The sequence below is a fragment of the Phodopus roborovskii genome, unplaced genomic scaffold (genome assembly GCF_943737965.1).
Source record: "Phodopus roborovskii unplaced genomic scaffold, PHOROB, whole genome shotgun sequence".
NCBI classification, from domain to species: Eukaryota; Metazoa; Chordata; class Mammalia; order Rodentia; family Cricetidae; genus Phodopus; species Phodopus roborovskii.
This window is the reverse complement of record NW_026126541.1, coordinates 32,741,016-32,766,978: the sequence shown is the minus strand read 5'-3', so window position 1 is coordinate 32,766,978 and position 25,963 is coordinate 32,741,016. Positions and strand designations below refer to the sequence as shown.

General features: G+C 42.5%; 1 protein-coding gene across 1 annotated transcript in view; it reads left to right on the top strand.

Moving 5' to 3' along the window:
• The window catches only part of Dock8 (dedicator of cytokinesis 8), a 205,534-nt gene that overhangs the window by 113,339 nt on the left and 66,232 nt on the right, over positions 1-25,963 (top strand). The window contains exons 15-23 of the mRNA XM_051200107.1: positions 5,037-5,154; positions 6,719-6,789; positions 7,742-7,880; positions 8,515-8,616; positions 10,417-10,512; positions 10,899-11,133; positions 12,831-12,995; positions 13,994-14,163; positions 24,392-24,487. Coding sequence (XP_051056064.1) covers positions 5,037-5,154; positions 6,719-6,789; positions 7,742-7,880; positions 8,515-8,616; positions 10,417-10,512; positions 10,899-11,133; positions 12,831-12,995; positions 13,994-14,163; positions 24,392-24,487 — 1,192 coding nt within the window. The remainder of the gene's footprint in view (positions 1-5,036; positions 5,155-6,718; positions 6,790-7,741; positions 7,881-8,514; positions 8,617-10,416; positions 10,513-10,898; positions 11,134-12,830; positions 12,996-13,993; positions 14,164-24,391; positions 24,488-25,963) is intronic.

The following is a 25,963-nucleotide window of genomic DNA, read 5'->3' as shown; positions in this document are numbered from 1 at the left end:
GCCTTCCATCTCCCCGCTCCCCGTCCCCGCTCAAGCCTGTCCACCCCCCAGTGCTCCCCACTCCACCTTTAAATCACACGTGTTCTGTCACCCAGCCATCTCCAAGGGTTCCCTTTCTAGTTCTCTGGCCTCTATTCACACCCACTCCCATGTAAATAATAACATAAATAAGGTAGAGGCTAAGATCCACATATGAAAAAAAAAAATGGGTGTTTTTCTGGGCCTGGGAGCTACCTCACTTAATATATTATACAGTTCATCTGTTTTCTTGAAGATTTTATAATTTCATATTTTACAGCTGAATAGAGTTCCATTGTGCACACATACCACATTGTCATTCTCTGTTCATCTGTTGATGGGTATCTGGGATCTTTCCATTTCCTTGCCATTGTGACTAGGACTGCAGTGACCACGCATGAGCAAGTATATCGGTAGTAGGTTATAGTTAGGTGAATTCTCAGGAGCAATAGCGCTGAGCACAGGGCAGGTCTGTTATTCTATCCCCGGCTTAAGATTTCCCTAGGCTGTAAGCAACTGAACATGTGTTACTTAATACATATTAAAATGTGCCCACGTCCTTGTTTATTGTACATACTGTGCATATAATTTTATAGCAGCCTATAATTAAGGAACTTTATGGTCTTTCCTGCAGACTAAGCTCAGTAGTATTGCCATTTATTGAGAAATTTTTTAAATTCCGCATAAAAATAAATATTTACTTAAAAATTTTTAGTTTTGGTTTTGAGGTTTTATTTTTCCATAGCTTTAGAGCTAGTGATTTGGGGAGTATCGGATATTTTTATGCCTGTCATCCTGAGAGATAAAATGGTCCTGCTCCAAACCCAGTGCCAGCTTGGCGTGGGAAAGAAGTAAGATCTTACAAACTGGTAAGAAGCAGGTTGGAATGACAGATGGACCTGGTGGCTGGAGGTCACCTTTAAAAAAGCATCTCAGTATTGTCACAGAGGCAGTGGCAGAGTGATGGGCGGTAACCAGAAAAGCACAGAGATGGGGAGTCAGGAAGAGGCAGAGGGAGATGCTCCTACACTTAAAGTTGTGCAGAGAAAGCAAGACACAGAAGCTAGAGAAAGTGAGAGGTGAGGGAGGAATCAGAGGGGTTGATCCAGTCTCCAAATCTCACAGCTTGACTGGGTTTGTGCCAGCTGTGGCTTGAGGTTCTACTGAGAGATCCTGGATTCTCAGGCATCCTTGAACTTGGCAGTTGACCTCAACCTTTTTTATTACGGGTCAGGGAATGAACTTAAACCCCATTTTGCTCTGTTACAAAAGCAGCATACCTTACCAGCAGTCCTGGTCCTCAGAAGACAGCCCACACAATAGAAAATCAGCACTTTTCCTTCATTTAAAATAAAAAAATGCACTTAAAGACCATTACTTTATTGCATACTTTATTGCATGCTGTGTATTGAAATAACAAAAAGAAAATAAAATCAGCACCAATCCCATTTCAAAATCAAACCTACTTTTTTTTTCTCATTTCACATAGTCTTTTCCAGTTCCTGCTTTTTGCAGGTACTTAGGTTTTGTCAGGGATAGAAAAAAAAAATGCATTTTCTGAGTTTTCAGTGAATGTTATGTATGGAAAACAAGCCTTTGACTCACCACTTTCAAAGAGACACTCACTGAGAAGAAGAGCCCGGGATTCAGTTGCACCGTGGTACTCTGGGATCTTGAAGGGCCTGTGGTCAACTGTCATGAGTGTGCAGAGCCTCTCTTAGCAGATTGCCCTTCCTTATGTACAGAAGCAATGCAACTCTTCTATCCCTCCCACTCCTGATCCAGGCTCCCTCGGCCATCTTTTGAATAACACATCTTTGTGTATCTTACTTCTGTGCTCTTCGGCTGATTGTGCTTGGATACCTGGACATACATGAGACCTCTGGTTACTGCGGAACCTGCCAGAGCAGCCTCATCCTTCATAGAAGAGGTTCCTGTTTACAGTATAGACTGTCCTCTTACAGAATGATGTGATTCTAACAGTGTTCCTCTAGTTTATCACCTATAATGCACAAGAGCATGCTGATCAGTTGAGTAACAATCACTCTTCTCTGGTTTAAGTTCTGGATTGCAGACCAGACATGAGGATCTCCTCTTTCAAAAGAAACCATTATTATTCTCTTACCTTCATTCTGTAAGAGTGTGCTAATCTATCAAAACATAGCATTTAGCATTCTTGTCAGTAAGAAATATGGATGATAATGAAAGTGGTCTGGAGAGGGATGAGGACAGGGAAGGGTGGGCGGTGCGTCTGGTTTGTCTGCTGTGTGGAAGAAACCTTCATTGTAATAGCCATCATTAATTAAATTCCTTCTTTTCCTTCCTATTCTTTTTATGGTTTGTGTGTTTGGTTTGTTTTTTGTTTTGTTTTTGTTTTTGTTTTTTAGACAGTATTTCTCTGTGTAATAGCTCTGGCTCCTGGAACTTGCTCTGTATGTAGACCAGGCTGACTTCCAGTTCAAAGAGATCTGCCTGCCTCTACCTCCCAAAAGCTGGGATCAAGGGTGTGCGCCCTCCCTCTCTCTCCCTTCCTCCCTCTGTTTAAAATAGGGTCTCTCGCAGTGTAGCCCAGGTTGCCTGGAACTTGCAGCAGGACCACTGCCCCTCCTCTTGAATACAGGGTTCCTGTACTTACCGCAGCCTATAGGTTGGTGCACTTATTAGTCCCTTTGAGGCTTTGGAAAGTCTAAATTTCCAGAAACAAAGCCATGCAGGTAGAAAAAACAAAACTGGATTCCAATCTCTGCTCACTGGCTGCAGCATTAACCATTTTCAGGATATCCTGTCCCTGCTGCTCAATAAATATTAACCCTCTTATTAAAGTGGCGACGGGGCAGATGAGCAAAAGTGAACCATGGGCAGAGGTGTGCATTCTCCCTAGATAGACATCCTTATGCACCCTTACCCATGTATGGACACAGACCTCTTGTAGCACTAACATCAACTGTCTTCAGTACATTAATATACTAGTGTCCAGTCTTGATGGTACCTGTGCCTGAACTGTATCCGATGTACTCTGGTGAATCAGATTGGCAGGTACCACTGAGATAGCAGAGGGCAGAGAAGACATGGTGGATGTTGGGTCCTCTTCCTCTCAGGGCTTGACTCACAGAGTGGACTCACCCCATCTCACAAGGCTGTGATGTTCTCACCTTAGGAAACAATGGCTTGCACGAGGTGTCTCCCCACCCAAGTACCCCCAGATTCTAAGCCAATCCTTCTGTTGTACCATGATCCATCATCTGCGTTCCTGGGTAGGCTCATTAAACATTCTGACCATTAAAATTAAAATCAGATTGTTGCCTTATATTGCTTTTTACCTGAATGTAAAAAGTCTTCAGTGCAGACAGGAATAAGAGCCAACAAGGGGACAGGATGGCAGACAGCTTAAAATGAGGCACAAAAATGAGGGGTGTTCCAGCTGCCACTGAATCAGGGTAGTGCTATTGCCGTGTGAAGCCAGAATGGCCTAGAAAGGCTACCATAACTCTACCAGCTCCCAGCCTCTCACCCCCATCCTGTCTCCAGTGAGCCACACCTCCTTTGGAGAAACAAGGGTCAACAAAGCACAGGAATGCTATGTATTTACCCCCATGACCTCTGAACTTTACACACAAAACAATAGCTCCTGTAGTCTCAAGAGTTCCAAATAATGATTTTCCTATTGAATAACCTGACAGCATTCCTTACTACAAGATTTGAGTAGAAAATCCTTGGGTTCTGTGTTGTTTTGTTTTGTTTTTGAGGCAGAATTGTGCTGTGTATCCCTGGCTGGTCTGAACTTCATTATGTAGCTCAAACTAGCCTCAGACTTGCAATGATCCTCTTGCCTGTGCCTCTTGAGCTCTGAGATTGCAGGCACACTCCTATACTTAGCTCAGAAGAATGCTTGTGCTCTAACTTCTTCCTGGATTCTCATGTAGCCAGTTATGTGTATTTTAGTCTTTCCCCAAGTGATTTCTTAGAAGTGTAATAGACCTAAGAAAGGTCAGCCAGATAGATTCTAAGGTCTAAACACTGGGAAGAGGATAGACTCCTTGTCCTTCTACAACATTCAAAGTGCACGCTAGCCTGTTTATCTTAATTCACTTCCCCAGCAGTGTTTGATTACCCCTCCACCTCCTCTTCTCCAGCTGCCTGTTGACACTACAGAGCACTAGGTTTAGGTGTAGAGCAGACTGGAGAATACAGGCTTGGGAGGCAGCTTTCAACAGCCACAAGGCTAATGGACTAGCCTTAATACTTACAGAAAACTAAATGAGGTTTGATAATAGTCTGTGAAATGCTTTTGTTTTCATTAATGGTTGGTTGCCAATCAAATATGTTACACAATAAAACTTTCAAACTCATTCTGAAAGCAAAGTTAGACTATGAAAACTGGGGTTGGGGGAGTTGGCCTAGTTCCCAAATCTGGCCTCTCTAATGCAGTAGCTACTTAGAAGATTGTCACATTCTAAAATATTGAGAAATCCCCTCCCATCCTCTTTGCAGACCAGGACAGGTATTCTGAACACTACTGTCCCTAGTGGTCCATAGGGATTAAATCTGTAACAAGGTTTTCTGTGTCCCATCTTAAAATGACTTCCTTGAGTTACTCTGCATTCTCCATCATAAGCACGTCTATTCAGCTATTCATTTGCCTCAAAGTTCACTGTTGGATTCATTTACTATTTTTTTTTTTTTTTTGAGAAAGGATTTCACTGCCCTGGAACTCACTCCATAGACCTCAAACTCCCATAGGTTCACCTGTCTCTGACTCCTGAGTGCTGGGATTGAAGGCATACACTACCACCCGGCTCATTTACTCTTTTCTAGTGAGACATCAATAATCAGTTATCTCCCTGAGGTGGTAGCAGATCCCTGTGGTCTTTGTGAGGTGCCACCATAGTACACTATGGTCCTGGCCACAGGGGCAGGTGATGACTTAGCTCAAAGCCTTGTCAGGTTCGGGTGTTGGTCTTTGAGCAGAAGTGGACTCTAGATACTGATCATTGATTATCGACTTCTCTCTTTTCCAGAAATCTTCTCTATGTCTACCCACAGAGACTGAACTTTGCTAACAAGCTAGCATCTGCCCGGAACATTACAATAAAGATCCAGTTTATGTGTGGAGAAGACCCCAGCAATGCCATGCCAGTAAGGAGAGGGTTGCGTTTGCCTCCAGTCGGGTGGGCTGTGCTCTCTTTGTCAGTTCACAGGGGTGAAATCTTGAGTTCTCAGTATGTCCCCCACCCACCCCAGGTCTCCTGATCATGATAGATGATGCTTTACCAGTGAGCTGCATCCAGCTCAATGTACAGAGTGTTCTGTTAAGTAAGCATAGCCTACTTAACACACGCAGAGACTTTTTCTGGCTAGTCCAGTATTGTCCCTAGGATGATGATGGGGAAATGGCATCTGTCTTAAGTCTCTTTCCCAAAGGATGCCATTGTGAGATGTCACACCTTGGAACTGATGATCATTTTAAGGGACTGAAAGGTCTTGTGGGGTCTTTCTACATTGCCCATGGAGCCATGTCATTCTAATACTGTATAAATTAGGGGATGGGGTGGCTCAATGCTCACTGTTTGGCTGAATTTCTTCCACATATGCACTTTGGTGAGTGTGAGACCATAAAAATATATATGAAGCCTAGACTAGTAATAATAACACCACCTCAACACCTTTATCCTGAGGCAAACTGTTGAATATTGTTATTCAATAGTATTATCTAAGAAGCCAAAAATGGCCACATTTGCTAGTTGGACATGGTTGGCCAGCTATTACTATTTGCACAAGTAATGGAATTAAGCTAATATTCAGCTAAGATTGTAGCTGCTAATAGGACACTTGTTTATCGTGTATGGGAATCCTGGTTATGGGGGAGGGGGACATGCCTGAGCACAAAGTGAAGGGAGGGAGAGGTGTTGGCTTTTTTGCCTCATATCCTTTACTGGTGAAAGTAATTTCTTCCTAGTATTTCCTTTTCTTATATATCTACTTTCCAAAAAGTCATTCCTCTCTCTGACTTCTTCTCTGATGCAAGGTATCCTCTTGCAACCGTGGCAGGAAAGGTGGAGAGGGGGGGGCATGCTTGGAAGGAAAAGAAGGTCTGGAGTTCTCCCCTAGTCCTCTCTACTCCAACCCTGGCAGCTCACCACTCAGGCTTCCAGATGTGTATGTGCAGATCCTGTGTGTGGCCAATGTACTTAGTCAAGGGACGGTGGTGGTAAACCTGAGCCAGGTCTCTACTCACCAAGCCCTGGGCCTGGTCTCTAGACTGCTGCATCTAGAGGAAAGGGCTCTTCCGTTGCCCAGGAGCAAGTCCACTAGTCAAACCATGTACTGTTGGTGCTGCCGCAGACGCCATGGGGCTTCTGCACATTGGTGGTCAGGGCAGTGGAGATGCCAGTCTCCTACATGGCTAAGTCCTTGTCCCTGGAGGGGAGAAGGTCCTAGCATCTCACTAAGGACAGGTGGATGTGATGTCGTCACATTATGTCTGTAAACTCAGACAGTAAGGAAACCTGGTTTTCCAGTCTCCACCCCCTCTTTACTCATCACCCCACTTTTAGTCTGTATGATCATGCCAACTGTAGGACTTACCCTTAACCTAAAAACTACAACTTTCTAAGACCACAGTATCCTGTTCATGTGGTGGCAGATGATTGATAGACTAGAAAGCCACATTTGACTTGGTTCTTTCCACACTGATAAACAGGTCATCTTTGGGAAGTCCAGTGGGCCTGAATTTCTGCAGGAAGTGTACACAGCAATTACATACCATAATAAGTGAGTATATTTCAGAGTCCTGAACACATGCTACAATTGTTTACGTATCTCCCAGGTTTTAGGGGTTTGGTTTTGAACGCCATGAGTGCTTTTCCCAATAGTTTTTGCAACGTAGGGACTGGGGCCAGAGGGGGGCAGAGGGAGTTTATACTCATCCTATAATTCTGTGTTGGCAGTGTATAATTTTTGTAAGTAACTAAGTCTTTGAGGAGAAAAACAACTTCAAGAATCTAATATTATTTTGATTATTTTAAAAAAATGATGGTGCAGAGATTACATAGTGTTAAGAAGAGTAATTTCTCACTTTATTTGAGATACAAAGAGGGCCAGAAGCAAAGCCCAGCTCTCTGTGGTCATCTTGTCATTTTTCCCTTACCCACACTAAGCCAACCAAAGGCAAAATGGTATATTCAATTATGTCAGTACAGTGAGTGATGGGACTGTCCAGCCTCATTCACATGTCACAAGTTGAGAAGGACATCTCTGTGATGTCAGGTAGGGTTTCATCTTGCCTGATAACTAGACTCCTTTAGGGGCTTCATGTAAACATTTGTTCTGGAGGCTAAATGGCTAATGCATGTGGAGCCTTAGCACAGCCCATTGGTGAGGACAGCCACCTGCCAGGCCTGTTCTAGGGGCTGAGACAGGAAGAGAGGTGGTAGCAGTACTCTGAACCTAATCCTCTTCCCAGACTAAGTTGTGTTTTCCCACTGTGTAAAGGATAATGTCCTTTCTCTCTAACGAAGCCTTCAGATTGTGAGCATTTTTGTGTTTGTGGAATGTTTCTCATAGTGTCATCTTGGCCTTAAGGCCTTACAGCTTAGGAGCAGAGTAAAGTAAATGAAAAGCCCCACAGCACACAAGCGCTCAGGAACAGAGGGTGGGCGGTGCCGTGCCTCGTGCTCAGGGAGTCATCCTTTAAGAGATCTGTGTGCAATATGCTTTGATACAGGTCTCCCGACTTTTATGAAGAGGTGAAAATTAAGCTCCCTGCCAAGCTCACAGTAAACCACCACCTGCTCTTCACCTTCTACCACATCAGCTGCCAGCAGAAGCAAGGAGCCTCAGGAGAAAGTCTTCTGGGATATTCGGTGAGTTGCCTTCAGCTCCCTGCTGCCCCTCCCCCCCCCCTGCAATTTTGACGGAGCCAGAGCCAAGGTTCCTGCAGAGAGTCTACAATCTGCTCTCTTACTTGTCTCCCTGTCAGGAGCTGTAAAATGTGCTAGTCTGGATTATAGCAAGAGACTAGAAATGGCTTTACTAAGAGAATGGCAGGTTCCTCAGATGGAAAGCTGCTGGGTTTAACAAATATTCATTTATTTAAGAAGAAAGAAAGAAAAAAAGCATTGCAATATCTGTTATTTCCAAATTTAAGATATATATATATATATATATATATATATATATATATATTCGAAAAAGTTATTTCTTTAAAAAACATGAAAGGTAAAATGAACATTGATATTCAGACGGGAGCCAATACTGTCCATTAAAAAAAAAAATGCTACTACTCGGGCCCAGAAAGCAGCAAATCATTGACATTACCATCTCAGGAACTCTCAGGGAATTTACAATGCAAAGAACTGGCTTGAAACCACTGCTGCTGGGAGACGTGGTCAATATCTAATCATTGTTTAGTTTTGTCTGATGGCTGTGAGCTAGATAAATCACCAGGGTTGTGTGCTGCTATAAAAACCAGTCTGCTCTCAACACCATCTGTTTCAGTGGCTGCCGATTCTCTTAAATGAACGTCTCCAAACCGGATCCTATTGTCTCCCAGTTGCCTTGGAAAAACTGCCACCCAACTACTCCATACATTCTGCTGAGGTAAGCAGCGCTGTCTGACAGCCGCTTCCTGTCCAGCTGTGGTCTGGGATCCCTTTCCCACACCCACTTCACATTCCCAAGGACCTGTGTGAAGTCTGAGGTTACTTGCGGGGAGGGGGGGGTGTTCTCTACAGTTGGTCATCTCCAGGTGTTGTCCTGTGTTCTCTGAGAGCACTTTGTTCTGACAGGATGGGAGGAGTATTTGGCCGTAAAAGAAACATTACTCACTTAGACATCACCATGTTGAATGCTCTATAGATGCAACGCGCACCTGAGGCAATGCTAGCTCGAATCATCTGCACGTCATGGGTCTATAGATCGGGAGACAGGTTGAACCCATTTGGGATAGATGCTGCTCTATCGGGCATCCTTTTGGAATGTTTCCAGGCCTGAATCAGCAGTTTCTTGGGGGGAAGGCAGTGGTCACAGACAAGGGGGATAGACTGTGAAGATGTCTCTGCCCTTCCTGTCTTGGCCATTTCTCTTGTCTCTGCAGTCTGTGGCAATGCCCCAGCCAAAAGATACTCCATGACTATAAATACACTATCATATTTCTCACCCTTTTAGTAGAGGTTTACATCAGTGACATCAGTGAGGTTTTCTGGTTTTTGTTTTTGTTTGTTTGTTTTGTTTTGTTTTTATTTGATTTTTCGAGATGGGGTTCTCTGTATTGCTTTGGAGCCTGTCCCTGGAACTCTCTGTAGACTAGGCTGGCCTTGAACTCACAGAAATCTGCTTGCCTCTGCCTCCTGAGTGTTTGATCCCCAGGCCCCACATAGCAGAAGGAGAGAACCAACTCCCTAAAGTTATTGTCAGTCCTCTATGTGCACACATGTGCACATATATGTTCTCTTCCTCTCTTCTCTCAATTGAAAAAGTAATATTGATTCCCATTGGGTTTCAATCGAATGCCACTACTTTAGATTACAAATGCAAACTCCAGTGTGTGCAGAACCTGTAGATCTACTTAAATGAGGCTGATCCACAGTCTGGAACTGTGCAGAGAGACAAGGCTGGTGTTCTTGGATCTTCCAGCTCTCAAGTTAGAAATTAATCTGTTATATGAACTTTGCTGACTTTTAAACATTAACAACAAACTTACAACAATGACCAATACCTTGTGGGCCAAGTAGAGCTCTGTGAGCTAGGGGTCCAGTTTGTGCCTTTCAGAGAGTTCCATGGGTCCCCATTTCTTGCCACCACCCTTGTCCTATCCCCACAAAAATAGCATGCTTCCTATCATTTTGAGCAAAGAGGCACAAAACCCGAGCTGGGCCCCCCTTGCTCTAGCACTGTCTGATTTCTCTAGATCCCGGAGTCTAGAGAAATGTAATACTAATGAGCGCTTGTAGATATCGGCGATAATGAAGTGAGAGAAACATAATGAGCAAGCAGGGACCGTGCAAGACTACCACTTAGAAACACTTTGCTAAAAGGAAGTCATTTCAGGTGTTCGAACCCATTCAGGTTTCCAGTCTCTGTCCTGCTATCCCTGGTCAATGGGCAGGTCATGTAATTACACCCCCAGCATCACAGATCACCAGTGTTGCCTGAGAGCTTAGAGATGGATCGCCCAGCTAACCCTCCTAGCAGTGATCACATGCTAAGGCCCAGGGGTGTGATTGACTTGTTGCTGTGAAAATAACTAGTTTGGTGTAGAATGGAACTTGAAGGAAAGAACTCTGATTTCTAGCTGTGAAGTTCTCTGTAGAACCTGCAGTTCACAGACAAGCTGTCCGTTAACAGTTGGAAAGGGGAATCACGTTGCTAATCTTTTTTCTTTCTCTCTTTTTAACACAGAAAGTCCCTCTACAGAATCCTCCCATCAAGTGGGCTGAGGGCCATAAGGGGGTATTTAATATTGAAGTGCAAGCTGTGTCTTCCGTTCACACCCAGGTAAGGAATGTCAAGGCTTGTCACTGGCTTATACATCTCAGTAGGCCCCTTTCTTGGTCTGTGGTACCTAATGCACCAACTCTGCCTATGGAGTGAGTCAAAGCCTGATGTATTCTTTCTTTGATTAATAGTAATTTAAAGTAATTAAAGGCACACACCTTTAATCCCAGCACTGGGGAGACAGAGACAGATAGACCTTTGTGAATGTGAGGCTAGCCGGTGGGGTGGGGTGGGGGTGTCCTATTTTGCACATCACATTCTACAAAGAAGTCCATTACCTTTGCTAGAAGCATCCGGGACTTAGGCTTCTAATCTGAAGCACTGGCTAGGAGACTGCACCAAATTCCCAGTGGATATTGAGAGTCCTCCACCTTCTGCCTTCCTAGGACAACCACCTAGAAAAATTCTTCACCCTTTGCCATTCTCTGGAGAGCCAGGTGACCTTCCCTATCCGTGTGCTGGACCAGAAGATCACAGAGAGCACCCTGGAGCATGAGCTGAAGCTCAGCATCATCTGCCTGAACTCCTCCCGCCTGGAGCCCCTGGTGCTCTTCCTACACCTGGTGCTGGACAAACTCTTCCAGCTTTCTGTGCAGCCCATGGTCATTGCTGGCCAAACAGGTAGAGTCCTGTAGGCTGGGAGGAGGCATGGCTAGGCTAGACAGCTTTGCCTAATGAGTCTCGGCTTTCCACAAACCTATAAATGCTGTGAACAACAGTTGCAATCTTTGTCATAGTCAAAGGAAGGGCTAGAGTGATGGCTCAGTGATTAAAAGCACTTGTTTTGCAGAGAACCTAGGTTGAGTTCCCAGTATTGCCATAGTTCACAACTGTCTGTGACTTCCGTTCCAAGGATCTGGTGGCTCCTTTGACCTCCTTTGATTTGTGCATACATGCAGGCAAAACACATGCATCAGATCAAACAAATAAATGTAGACGATGTTTTTGAAAGAGGGGAGGGGGATGAAGGGGTGAGAAAGAGAGAGAGAGAGAACATTAAAATGGGTTCTTAGGGTTGTTAAGATGGCTCAGCAAATGAAGGTTCTTGTCTCCAAGCCTGATTTGATGACTCGGATTTGATGATTGGGATCTACATAGTAGGTGTTGTCTGAACTCCACATTTGCACTGTGGCGGTATGCATGTGTACACACACACACACACACACACACACACACACACACACACACAGAAAGAGAGAGAGAGAGAGAGAGAGAGAAGTTAAAAATGATTTTAAATAGGATCCTTAATATTAAAGCTGAGGGTAGAGCAGTAATTCCGTTACTTGCTGGACTCAGAGCTCACCTGACCAGCCTTCATAGCCTGCTTGGCAAGTTCAGGCATGTTATAAAAAAATATAGTGGAGAGCAATCAAGGGAGACATATAATGTCAGCATCTGGCCTCTGCATACATTTGGAACCTGTTTCTGCTCCATTTGTTATTATGGGAGGCTCAGTATGGGAAGGAGGAGGCACAAAAATTGTGAGAAATGCCCTAGGTGTAGGAATGGTTTCCAGCCATCATGGGAAGGCTAAATTTACCACCAGGCAGAGCTTCAGGTGACATGGTTTGGATTCCTGTCACTGTGGGGCATTGTAGGCTTCGTGCGGGAGACTGAGCATAGAAGGGGGTGGTCTGACTTTGTGGTCACTATGATTTTGTGGCAGGAGGCAAGGAAGCCACTCCAGATGAGGACAAGAGCATTAGCAAAGTCTAGAAGGAGGAAAGAGCACAGAATGGGATAATCTGATAACTACCTCACTAGGACATAGCTGAATTTGAGCAGAAACAGAAACAAAGTTGGCCAAAACCAAATAATGATGAAGGGCTTGGAGCGCCAGACCAGTATGGTGTAGACAGTTTGCATGGACCTGCTGTGGAGAATGCCATAGCCTGTAGACATTTGTAAGATTCATCCCTATGAGAGCCTGTTGCAGGACATATTTATACATTGCTCTCACATCCCCTGGGCATCCTGTGGAAATGGAGACTCTGAGCTGAGTGTGATGGCGTGTGGACATGGACACGTCCTGGTTGTGGGAAACTGCTCCTAGCAAGGGCAGAAAGAAAGACTAGAATGTGAACCAGGCATGGTGGGTTATGATACAGGAAGAGTGCAGTGAGCTCTAGACCAGCGTGGGCTACACAGAGGGACTGTGAGCATGTCTGTGGTGAGCAAAGCAGGAACAGGAGCTGACTGGAACAGAGCTGCTTCCCACCGTCATTTCTTGAGCCTTGCTAAGGTGGTCGGTGACCAGGACATACTGTTACTGGCCTGAGAGCATCTACCTCAACTTTTTGTTTCTCTTGGCTCTTCAGCAAACTTCTCCCAGTTTGCCTTTGAGTCTGTGGTGGCCATTGCAAATAGCCTGCACAACAGCAAGGACCTGAGGAAGGACCAACACGGGAGGAACTGCCTGCTAGCCTCCTACGTTCACTATGTGTTCCGGCTGCCTGAGCTGCACAGGGATGCACCCAAGTCAGGTAAGGTTTCCTGAGGGGACAAGGTACCTAGCAGGGTACCACCTCATACCACTGCCAAGGGATTAAAGATCCAGTAGTATTTTTCAAAGTAAAACTTACATAAGAGCTGAAATTAAAAGCATCTAGATGTTTCTCCCTCCCTTCTTTCTTTTTATTTTATACTTGCTGTGTCTGCCTAGTAGGGAATTTCTCAGTGGCCTTTACCCTACTGCCAATTTATGATTAAGATGAGGATCTGCTTTTAAAGATGAACTGTTGACTGTGTCAGATTCTAGAATAATAGTTAAAAACAAAAACAAAAAAATAGTATCTATGCAATGGCAGTGACACATTGAAAGTTCTGAAACTTTCATTATATATATAAAAAGTTCTTATTCCCCCAAGCTAAGTTAATAATCCACCTCACTGTTCTTCTTACCCATAATGTCTGGGTAGCATGATATAAAAATATCATCAATGAACTTTTAAAAATCCCACATCCAGGTAAACTTCAGACCTGTTTAGTCTCTGCAGTCATATTTTACATAAATCTGTAATTTCAGTCCAAATTTCAAACCAGACTTGGACTCGCTTTGAAACACTGCATATGTCTGTCCTCAAGTGATGACTGTGGATGACTCCTTCTGAGCAACCTTACTCCATGGAGTTTACAATTGCATCATTTAAATATCAAACAAAAAATACTCATATTTCTCTAGTTCTGCTGGAGAATTCAAAAACTCTGGCAACCTTGGGGTCTGGTTCCTTGTGGCAGTGACAAGCCAGTCTCCAGCCCCCCCCCCCTCCAGCCCTCCCCTCTTCTCCCCACCTCACGCCCTACCTACTTTGCCCAACATCGTCTTCCTGCCCCTCACAGCTATGGAATAATGAGGCCTCTTTCCAAGGACCCATCTGATAAGTTTGCATTTTAGTTCTACCCCTCCCTCAGTGGGTCCTTCTTGAGCTCCATGACTGACTCAATCCTTTCTGTTGACATGTCTCTGGTTGCTGGGGTACAGGTGGCCCTGCCATCATCCCCGACCCCCGATACCACACATACGGGCGCACATCTGCTGCCGCCGTGAGTTCAAAGCTGATGCAGGCCCGTGTGATGAGCAGCAGCAACCCAGACCTGGCTGGGACACACTGTGCAGCAGACGAGGAAGTGAAGAACATCATGTCTTCAAAGGTAGGGGCATGGCAGGCCCAGGAGGTCGTGTGTACTCATTGGTTCGCCTTTTAGCTGATGCATTCTGTACACGTTTCTGGGTACAGTGTGGTATTTTGATAAACAAGTACTCTGTGGTAATCAGAGCACTTTGTTTAAGACACTTAGTACCTTGTGCATCCACCTTCCCTTTGTGGCAAGAATGCTAGCATACTCTTCTTAGCTAGCTATTTTCCATCATTTGTTACAATGTCCTTAGTGGCAGTCCCCCTGTGTAATAGCACTTGGAGATTTTTCTCCTGCCCGTCTGTGACATTGTAAACACTCTTAACCTCATTGTTTCATTTTTATTTAGGCCTTCCAAAGTGCTTTCAATCTATTGTTTCTCCTTTTTAGTTGGCACAGAGCAGTTAGACACTTTCAGATGTTAAATCCACTTATACAGTGTGTAGTGATGAGATCTGGGCAATCTGACATGTCCATTACTCAGACAGACTCCGTTTCTTCATGCTAGAAGCACTCAACATCCTTTCTTGTAGCTGTTTTCAGATATGCATTTAATTGTTGTCAACATAGCTTCGTTACTCAGTTTACTTGCTAGTGTTTTAACATTAGAATGGTACATTTGTCACAGTTTATGAACCAATATTAATGCATAATTATCATAACATAAACTTATACTTCATTTAGATTTCCTTGGCTTTCCTTGGTTTTTGTTTGTTTGTTTGTTTTGTTTGTTGTTGTTGTTTGTTTTTTCTATTCTGGGATCCTCTCCAGGGATCCACACAGCATTTTTTCAGTCATGTTTCCTTAAATGTCTCTTGCATATGATAATTTCATAGATTTCCCTTGTTTTTCATTATCTTAACAGTTTCAATGACACATGGATGTTTTATTTAGGATTTTAAAAACATGCAATTCACATGCCATAGAGTTCACCCTTCTACAGTTCATAATCCCATGGGTTTTAGCATATCCAAAAAAGCTGCAACAAATGTGCTGTCGCTGTTATTGCTTGACACAGAAATGAACAGATTTTCTAAAGGAGGTGCCCTCACCCCACCCCACCGCCCAGAGAGTGGTTTTAAACAGGGGCCAGCACTACTGTTGTCTGATTGGCTACACAAGACATGAATGTGGCTGTTGCTGACATCCTTGCTTTTAAGTTTTCTTTAATAAAAAGGAAAATATTAGATTTCTATATATGCTAAGGTAGTGTTTTTCTGTATATTCTGTAGTGGGGGGGTTGAGTTGATGTTTGATGTAGTACCACATTAAACCACAGGGAGGCATTGTTCTCATACTTTTCCCTTACTCTCCCAGAACACTGAAGACCTGCTGGGTACCTGAATCTTTTTGTTGTTGTTTTAGATTTTTGTTTGTTTGCTTTTTCAATACTGAGTTTTTCTGTGTAGACCTGGGTGTCATAGAACTTGCTTGGAAGATTAGTTGTCCTAGAACTCAGAGATCCGCCTGCCTCTGCCTCCTGAATGCTGGGATTACAGACACGCACCAACCACAGCCTACTGTTTCCAGTTTTTTGTTTGTTTGTTTTGTTTGGTTTATTTTTGTTTTTGACAAGGCTCTCTGTAAACCCAGATTAGCCTAGAACTCAGTATGTAACTCCTACAGACCTTAAAATCACAGCCATTCTCCTGACTCAGCCTCCAGAATGCTAGAGGTGTAAGCCACCATGACTTGATACTTGATTCCCTTATGCTGACTTTGTCAAATACTCATAAAACATTTATTTTATTTACATGTAGAAGTGTTTCTGCATGTATGTATGAACATACCAGTTGCCAGAAGATACTAGAAGAGGGTGTTGGATCCTCTGGAACTGGAGCTACATTTGGTTATGAGGCTTTATGTGGGTGCTGGGAACTGAACCCAGGTCCTCTGCAAGAACCACGAGTGCTCTTAAACAGCGAGCCATCTCTCTTTCGAAATCTTTTATAGTCCTTTCACAGAGATGATCGTATGATTCTTTAAAATTAGAACTATTAATATGGGGTTGGTGTTTGTGCTTTGTCTTTTTTTTTTTAATTTGTCATTATCATTTTACACGGTGGTGGGTTTTATAGAGTTTCTTTCAAGTATATCATGTGCTTTTATCATCGCCCCTCAATACTCTCCCTTTCATGTCCATTCCCTTTACCCCTTTCACTAGTCTGCTTCTTCCCTTCCGCTTTCATTTTATGTGCATTTAAGTGGATTTGTGTGTCTGTGTACAGCCCAGGCACCACGCATGAGAGAACGTATGCAGTATTTGTCTGAGTCTGACTTGTTTCCAGTTGTATCCATTCTCTAGCAAACAACAGAACTGTGTTCTCTATGGCCAAATAAAACCTCATTGTGTGCACATGCAACATCTTCTCTACCTCTTTGTGGACAGGCAGGCCGTTTGCACAGCCTGACTCTTAGGAATAGTGATGCAATAAACTGGACATGCACATCTGTCTAGTACGTGACCCAGAGACTTCTGGGTACATAGCCAGATGTGGTCTAGCTGGGTCAGAGGGTATTGCTCTTTCAGTCTTTGAGGACCCACCATACTGATTTCCATAATGGTTGGACCAGTTTACATTCTCACCAGTGGTGTGTAAGGGCTGTCTTCCATCCATCTTCACCAGAAGTTTGTTGATGGTTTTTTTTTTGGTGGGGGAGGTGCACGGGTGTCAAGGCTCTGTGTAGCCCTGGTTGTCCTGAAACTCGTTCTGTAGACCAGGCTGGCCTCAAACTCACAGAGATCCACCTGCCTCTGCCTCCAGAGTGCTGGGATTAAAGGCATGCCCCACTATCACCCACCATGTTTATTTTCTTAATGACAACTATTTTCATTTTGTATTAATTCTTTTGAGAGTTTTACACAAACACTTTGATGATATCACCCCAGCTCCTCCAAGGTCCACCCCAATCTCCCTATCCGCACCGAACATCATGTCCTAATTTTCTATGCTTTTCTTTTAACAAGCCGCAGAGTCCAAGTGCAGGGTCTTCCACTGCAGTGTAGTTGACCTACCTTTCAGAAGCCACACCCATAATGGAAACTGACTTCCCCACCCAAAGCCATCAACTGCCCATAGCTCCTCAGCTAGAGGAGACTTCTTAAGCCACTGCCTTCCCATAATGATGGCTCTTCTGATGCTAGCTACTGTAATACAACAAATAAAAGACCCAGAGACAGATATTGGGGTTCAAGCTGAAGGGGGGAGCAAAGCAGCCAAGCCACCAGAGAGCTCTTACCTCTAAGAGGGCTGGGGCATTCCTGTTCTCTACATAGCTGGAGAATGAATGCCTGATACTGAGACCTTGATCCTGTCTTATATACCTCCCTAGTGCTGGGATTAATGATGTGTGGTCCTAGATGCTGAGATCATCTTTGTGTGAGCTGTTTCTCTTTAGGACTGGACAAATCTTGTGTATGTCTGGGTAAATCTTGTGTATGTCTGGGTAGCCTTGGACTCACAGAGATCCGTCTGCCTCTTAATCCTGAGTCCTAGGATTAAAGGTGTGTACCACCACCTCCTAGCTTCTGGCTGCTGGGATAAAAGATGTGTACCTGGCTTCTATGATTTGTGGCTGACTTTGCTTTCTGAATCCTCAGGCAAGCTTTAATAATCCATAAATAATATATCACCACAAGCTACTGTGGTGAGGGTGATCTATAATTGCAATGATCATTTTGTTGTTTATGTTTCTATTTTTTCCTCTTCCTCCTCCTTTCTTGGTGCGTGGAGGCAGAGTCTCATGTAACTCAGGCTGGCCTTGGACTCCTGACACACCTGCCTCAGCCTTGTGAGTGTTGGGGTTGCATTTTTCTGATGGCTAAAGATTCTGTATATTTTTCATATGTTTATTGGCCATTCTTTGTTTTTGAGAAGTTTGTTCTGTAGCCCATTTATTGGCTGGTTTGTTCCATTCTTTGGTATTTAGTGTCCTTTAATATATTCTAGGTTTTAATGCTCTATATATCCAAACATGTAACTAGCAAAGTTGGGGTTTTTTTGTTTTGTTTTGTTTTTGTTTTTGATTTTGTTTTGTTTTGTTTTTGTAGGTTGTCTCTTTAAAGTGTTGTTTCCTTTGCACTACAGAATCTTCTTAGCTTCAAGCAATCCCATTTGTCAGTTCTTGAACATTTTTTTTTCCTTTACAAAGTATTTGCTGCTGTTTTGAAGTGTGAGCCTTACATTAACAGTTTTGGAGTTTTCTCATTTGTGTTAAATTATTTAATCCATTTTGAGTTGATACTCATAGAGAGTAAGAGATATGAATCTAGTTTCATTATTCTGTATGTGTTACCAAATTTTCCCAGCACCACTTTCTGAAGAGACTGTTTTATCCAATGTATGTTTCTAGCATCTTTATCAAAAGTCACATGACTGTGGCTTTGTGGGTTTAATTCTGGCTCTTCTGCTACATAGACTTGCATGTCCTATTTTTATGCCAGTATGATGCTGTTTTGTTACCATGTTCCTATGGTATAATTGAAATCACATATTGATTATGATACCTCCAGTAATTTTTGCTCTGGATCGCTTTGGATACTTGGGGTCTTTTGTGCTTCCATATGAATTTTAGTAATGTTTTTCTATTTCTGTGAAGAATATAATTGGAATTTTGGTGGGAATGCTATTAAATGTGTAGATTTCTTTTGGTATTAAAACTGTTTTCATTATATTAATTCTGCCAACCCATGAGCACAAAAGGACTTTCTGTTTTCTTTAAGATCATTCCTCCCAAACCTTAAAATTTCCATTGGAGAGGGTCTTTCATTGCTTTGGTTAGATTTGTTTCTCTGTATTTTAAGACTACTATTTTCCAGATTTTATTCTCAATGTGTTTGTTATTGGCATATAGAAAAGCTACTGATTGTTGCATATTTTGTTTCCTGGTACCTTGCTAAAAGTAAACTCTCAGAAGAGTTTTCTGGTGGAGATAAGATCTTCTAAGTATGCAACTATATTTTCTTCAGATAGTAATAATTTGACTTTCTCCTTTCTTGTTTGGTTTCTCTTAACTTGTTGCTCTAGCTAAGACTACGAGGACTATGTTAAATAAGAGTGGAGAAGGTGAATACTATTATTGTCTTGCTCTTGATTTAATAGAATTGATTGAGTTTTTCCCTATTAAATGCAATGTTGAATATAGGTGTCTTAATTGGATTTCTATTACTATAGTTAAAAACACCGTGATCAAAAGCCACTTGGGAAGGACAGGGTATATTTCACTTGCATTAAGACGACAGTCCATCACTAAGGATCAGGATAGGAACTCAAACAGGTCAGGAGCCTAGAGACAGGAACTGAAGCAGAGGCCATGGAGAACTCTGTTGCTTACTGGCTTGTCCTCATAGTTAGCCCAGCCTGCTTTCTTGCCATATCCAAAATGATGCTCAAGGGGTGGCACCGCCCATATCAGTTGTTAATGGAGAAAATTCCGCCACAGGCTTGCCTACAGGCCAATGTGAAGGGTCATTTCTCAACTGAGGTTCTCTTTTCCCAAATGACTCTAGCTCGTATCAACTTGACATAAAATTAGCTAGCACAATAGGTTTGGAATTATGCATAGCCTTTATTATGTTGATGTGTTTCTTTATTCCTAATTTTTCTGGAGACTTTATCATGAATGGATACTGAACTTTGTCAGAGGCCTTCTCTGCATCAATCGAGGTCATGTGGCTTCTGCCCTTGGGTCTATGGACATGCTGTATTACATGTAATATTGATTTGAGTGTCTGTACCAACCTTGGAAGGAAGGCCACTTAATCAGACAATGACCTTTATGGTGTGCAGTGAATTTTATCTTCATGTATTTTATTGAGAGCTTTTACATTCTTGCTCTTCAGGGGAGATTATCTTAGAATTTTAGTGTTGTGTTCTTTTCTGGTTTGGGTGAAGGAGCCTCCTTTCTTCCTTTCTTCCTTCCTCCCTCCTTTTCCCTCCCACCCCTTCTCCCCCTCCCTCCCTCCCTCCTTTCCTTCCCTTCCTTTCCTTCCTTCCTTCCTTCCTTTTTTCCTCCTTCCCTCCCTCCCTTGTTTCATAGAGTAGTTGGGTAAACTGATTTTAATTCTTGGGAGGTCTGGTAGAATTTAGCAGTGACTCCATCTGTATCTGAACTTTTTTTTTTTTAAATTAGGAGGCTTTATTACAGTGTCAGCCTTGATACCTGTCATAAATCTGCTTAAGCTAATAATATCTACTGATTTCATTTTGGTAGGTCATATATGGGTAGAAATTTATCATCCATTTCTTCTAATCTTTTCAAAATATTTGAATATTTGTCTAAAGTATACTCCAGTTCTCAGAAACATGCAAGTGTTTATTGTAATATTTCCCTTTTCATCTCTAATTTTATTAATTTGTGTCTTCTTTTTCTTTCTTTTGGTCAGTTTAACTAGGATGTGTCGATCTTTTCTTTCTTTTTTTTCTTTTTTTTTTTTTCTTGAAGAACCAACTGTTTTCCTTAATTTTTTATATTGTTCTTTTCATTCCCATTTTATTAATTTTTTTCTCTACTAATTGCTTTGAGATACATGACTAAGTTATTTGATATTTCTCTGAGTTAGGGAAAGTTTTAAAAATTCATCGTGTTTTGTGTGTGTGTGTGTGTGTGTGTGTGTGTGTGTGTGTGAGAGAGAGAGAGAGAGAGAGAGAGAGAGAGAGAGAGAGAGAGGTATACACAGACCGCAGCATGCATATGGAGGTTATAGGACAACTTTGTAGAATCAGTTTTCTCCCTCTGCCTTTGTGTAAGTTCCGGTGATCGAACTCAGGTTGCCCAGTTTCTAGAGCATGGACTTCTGCCCATGGAACTATCTCCACAGAACCCCTTCCTCCTGTTTCCATTAGTGTATAGAGTGTTAGTCCATCTCTTATAAATAGTTTGTATATTTTCTGTAATTTCTCTCGTTAACTGATTTCTAGTTTTATTCCATTGTAATCAGACAAAAATACAAAAAGTTCAATTTATTTTGTTTCCTAAAACTTGTTTTGCATTGTGGGCAATGTGGTCTACTTTAGAGAAAGTTCTGTGGGCTGTGGAAAAGAATATGTATTCTTCATTTTGTGTGGATTCTGTAGACATGTGTCAAGTCCATTTGATTTATGATGTGAATTAATGCTGATGCTTGTTTGTTGGTTTTTGTCTTGAGTGACCTGTTTATTGGTAAGAGTCAGGTATTGAAGTTATATTCAGTTCAAATCTGTCCCTTTAAATCCAGTGGCCTTTGTTTCATGAAATTGGGTGTGCTAATTTTTAGTACATATACATTCATAATTGTAATTTCTTCTTGATAAATTGTTTCATTAATCAGTATGAAGTCACCTCTTTTATTTCTTCTTCCACTTTTTTATGTTATTTTGAGACAAGATTTCTCTGTGTAGCTCTGGTTGTCCTGGAACTCACTGTAAACCAGAGTAACTTCAAAGTCAGAAATCTACCTGCCTCTGCCTCCTGGGTGCTAGGATTAAAGTCATGCACCACCACCTGGCTTCTTTATTTCTTTTTACTAAATTAGTTTAACATCTGTTTTGTTGTATATTGATAGTTACCCCTGCTTGCTTTCTATTTCCATTTACTTATAATTCTTTTTTCCCCCATGCTTTCACCCCAAGGCCATGTAAGACATTGTGAAGAGGTATATTTTTTTTTTACAGGCAACAAATAGGTCTTGTTTTAAAATCCAATCTGGCAGTCTCTGCCTTTTGATTAGAGAATTTAGACCATTAACATTTAGAGTTATTGAAGGGTACACATTAATTATTGCCATTCTGTTGTTTCTGTACTTAATATTTTCCTATCCCTCATTTGCTTATTTATTATTCTAGTATGGTTTATTCTTTCCTATGGCCTCATAGATAGATTGCTTATCTTTCTCTTTGTTGTGTGCAAAGTTAGTGGGCATGAAAATTCTTTAATATGTTCTTGTCCTGGAAAGTTTTTCTTTCTCCTCCAATTATGAAGGGTACCTTTGGGGAATATAATGAGCTGTGCCACCACATCTGACCTTTTAAAGTCTTAGTCTGGGATTTCATCTTATTTACTTCCATTGGAATCCATGGCTATAGAACTGGTCATTATTGGAGGAGTAATGTTGTTTTGAGTTTTCTGTTCTCATGTTTCTGCAGTGGGACTTGTATATCCAGGATGAAGTCATTGGTTGGATTTGTTGATAATCTGTTTTATTTGAAATATTCCAGTATCATGCGGGACTGGATTTTAATAGGACTGAGTGATTTCCTTCCCACAAGACTGGGGCTATAGCTTAGTGGTTAAATCAAAGTCTGAGAATTCATGTTTAGGGCACTGGCCACAACCTACAGCACAGGAACAAATGGTCTTTGTGTGATCTGTGTGTATATAAGTACAGATCTCAATGTATGTTATGTGTGAATGCATACTGGCTCTGTGTTCACATGGCCAGAAGAAGGTGCAGAGTACCTTTATGTAGTCACTTGTTTGAGTGCAGGTAGGATCCCATCTCTATGTAGCCATCTCACTGTTCCTTTGCTGGTTATTTGGATGTGAACCTCAGTCGACGGCAGAAACTTTGTGGTAATGTGTGCTTCTTACATCGATCTTCTTGTTTGCCACACAACCAAAGTCAGGCATGGTTTATGGTTCCAGGCAGTATTTAATTTTCAGTCTATAGGTACTGGAAAGAACTGTTACCAGGCTTCCTACTGGCTTGCACCCTAGTACCTTTAAGCATTTGCCGCTATGTTGGGAACAAAAGGCTGAACAGGCCAGTTTATGTTAGACAGCGTGGTACTGATGTGGATAGCCATCATGAACTGAGATAGCTAATGCTGGGCATCTCGGGGACTGTGAGTAGCACAAAATGGCTGGCACCAGATGTCTACATAAATGATGATGTCGTCCACTCTATAACTCCTTTCAGCAGAGTGCCACTTTTGTGGAATTCTGTGGAAACATGGCCTTGAGGTCAGAGGCCTTCCCTTTCGCCTTTGCCTTCACTAGCCTGCCTCTGTGTGTGTGTGTGTGTGTGTGTGTGTGTGTGTGTGTGTGTGTGTGTGTGTGTAAGCCTGAGTGCCTACCTTCATGTGACCCTCTGCAGGGTTTACCTTTGTTCCTGTGCCTGGCTGTGCATAACCAGTGTTCATCACGATGTGGGCAGCAGCATTCGTGAATAAAGCATGTCTTATCTGCCACAGTCCCTTCAGCTGTCAAGCCTCCCATGACCCTCCTCTGTTCCGAACATTGAACCTCAGCCTTCACACACTACATGTCCACTCCTGGGGAGCTAATGAGTCTCACTGCAGCCTGTGTAATTCCTTGCATGTAGAACTCTGCATGGTTTGGAGTCTTCAGAGTGAACTGTGCAGGGAAGGCCTGGCCTCTAAAGGTCCCTTGTCACTGACTCACAGGGGTCTGTTTCAAGTGTTCTTGTCACTGTTCCTGTTAGGCTCAGAGAAGAGGGGATTTCCTAGCATGTTGTTGTTGTACAGACCATGACTTCTGTCTGGACTGCACGTTTTCGCAGCAGTCTGTCCCATGTGGAGTATGCTGTTGGAATCTCAGGTTTGTGTGTCTCCGCCTTCTTTGGACTCCATCTCTCCTCTGCAAATACAAACTCATCTCCTCTCTCCCTATCTCTCTCTCTCTCTCCCTCTCTTTTCCTCCCTCTCTCCTTACCTCCATCCCCCACTAAATTATCTGGTACTTAAGAATATAAAAGAACTTTTTTTCAGGGCTCTCTTTATCTCAATGTGTCCACTGTGTCGCTCTCTTCCTCTGCTTTGGGAATAGAGCCCTCCCCAGTCTGGAACATTTCCAGAATGACCTCTGAACTCTCTCCTGTTCTGTTTAAGTATTTTTTTTCTTTCTTTGAAACTAGTAGGGTTTTGTTATTGCTGTTTGGTTGGTTGGTTGTTGGGGTTTGTTTGTTTGTTTGTCACCACCCTGGTAGCATGGCTGCTCTCCAAGTATCCTGCTTTATCCCTAGGGAAATCCCAGTAGTCAAAGCTTGTCCTTTACCATCCTCCCAAAGCTGGTTCCTGTGTCTTACCTACACTTTACCCATGTTGCTACACATTAAACTATTAACAGTGGTTACCTCAGCAGTGAGAGAAATTAATGTACTTCCTTTGATTTGTTTTGTATTTAAACGTAGCTATTATTTTGGTTCTATTACAGAAAAAAAAGGATATATAATAAAAACGAATTCTGAGGTGCTTTCCAGTGTGTCACTATGAGTTGACAGTGGGTCATGGTTTATGTGTTTCAGATTTCTGATCGAAACTGCAGCCGGATGTCTTACTATTGCTCTGGCAATAATGATGTTCCAGGTTCCACTGCAGCCCCAAGACCAGTCAGCAAAAAGGTACAGACGGGAGTTATGAGGGTAATCCCAGCACAAGAAAACACTCGCCTGTGTCTTCATGTTACAGTTGAAAATAGACATGATGTGCTCTCTCTGCCCTGGTTTCCTGCCCAGCTAGTGTGTGTGTGTGTGTGTGTGTGTGTGTGTGTGTGTGTGCGTGTGCGCATGCACACACACTGAGTCTTGTCTCTTCTTTTTTACCATTTTACATTTTAACTGTTCAGTAACTCAGTGGTTTTTCAATTTACCCATGCATCTGAAACAAACAGTTTTGTAAATTGTTTTGTGGGCTTTTTCTCCACTGTTTCTAAGTCAGTACATCCGAGCCAGGTCCTAACTTGAATTTCCAGCAAGTTATCAGAGCTGGTGCTGATGTAGATATCCAGCTTTGAGAACCACCACATTTGCCTCTTTCTTAGGGGAAGGTAAGCTGGTGAAAATTCATCCTTGACAAAAGCAAATGATAAAAATAGACATTATTTCAGTACTGTATGAAGTCATAATATGCCTTCCTGACCAATTGATCTTGGCTGAGACCGAGTGCAGTATGAAACAATCTCAGTGATTCCTCTTGATGACCTATAATCAACCTTAACTCTGAAATCAGAAGCCATGCAAAGTAGGGAATTCATGAAACCAACAGAACTCTCCAGTCAGCACAGTGGATATGGTCAAGAGAGATGTGAGCCGTCAAACCAGTAGTCTGTCAAGTGTTGTCTGCTAGGTGCCCAAGAGTGGAAGCTACTTAAGTTGAGGTCATGATTATCTTCCAAGATCCTTATTTAATTGCAGACACAATAACTGTAGTTACACACAAAGCTGTTTTGCAACTGCTAACATCATAGGAAGATTTTATTACACAGGCAGGGAAAGCATGAACCTCAGGATGGAGGAGTGAAGGATGGGGAATGGAAGGTGCCAATGGTCCTGATGCTGTAGACTCTACAGTAATTCTGGCACCAGGTGTCAACAAGACATTCCAGAAGTTAACTATGAAAGGAAAAGTAAAAGAACGTGTGGTTAGGCCCAAAACAAACTTGTTTAGCAGTAGGCTGTCACAGCCACCAGTTCCAAATTCTGCTTTCCTTTAAAAACTGTGTTATTTAAGATTGAGCATGGTGGCACAGCCTTTAACTGATGGGGGAATGTCCTTCTCTATATATGTTTCTCTTATTAGTTGACAAATAAGACATTGTTTGGCCAGTAGAGGCAGGAAGATAGGTGGGACTAGGAGACGAGGAGAATTCTGGGAAAGGTAGGCAGAGAGACAGCAAAGAGACACCGTATAGAGACCTAGAAGATAGGATGCACCAGGTGGCCTCCGGTAGGATAAGGCCAGATAGAAATACATAGATTAATAGTTGTGGGTTAATAATTAAGACAGAGCTAGCCAATAAGAAGCCCTAGCTATCAGCCAACAGTTTTATAATTAACATAGTGTCTCTGTGCTTAATTGGGGCTGAGAAGGGCAGCGGG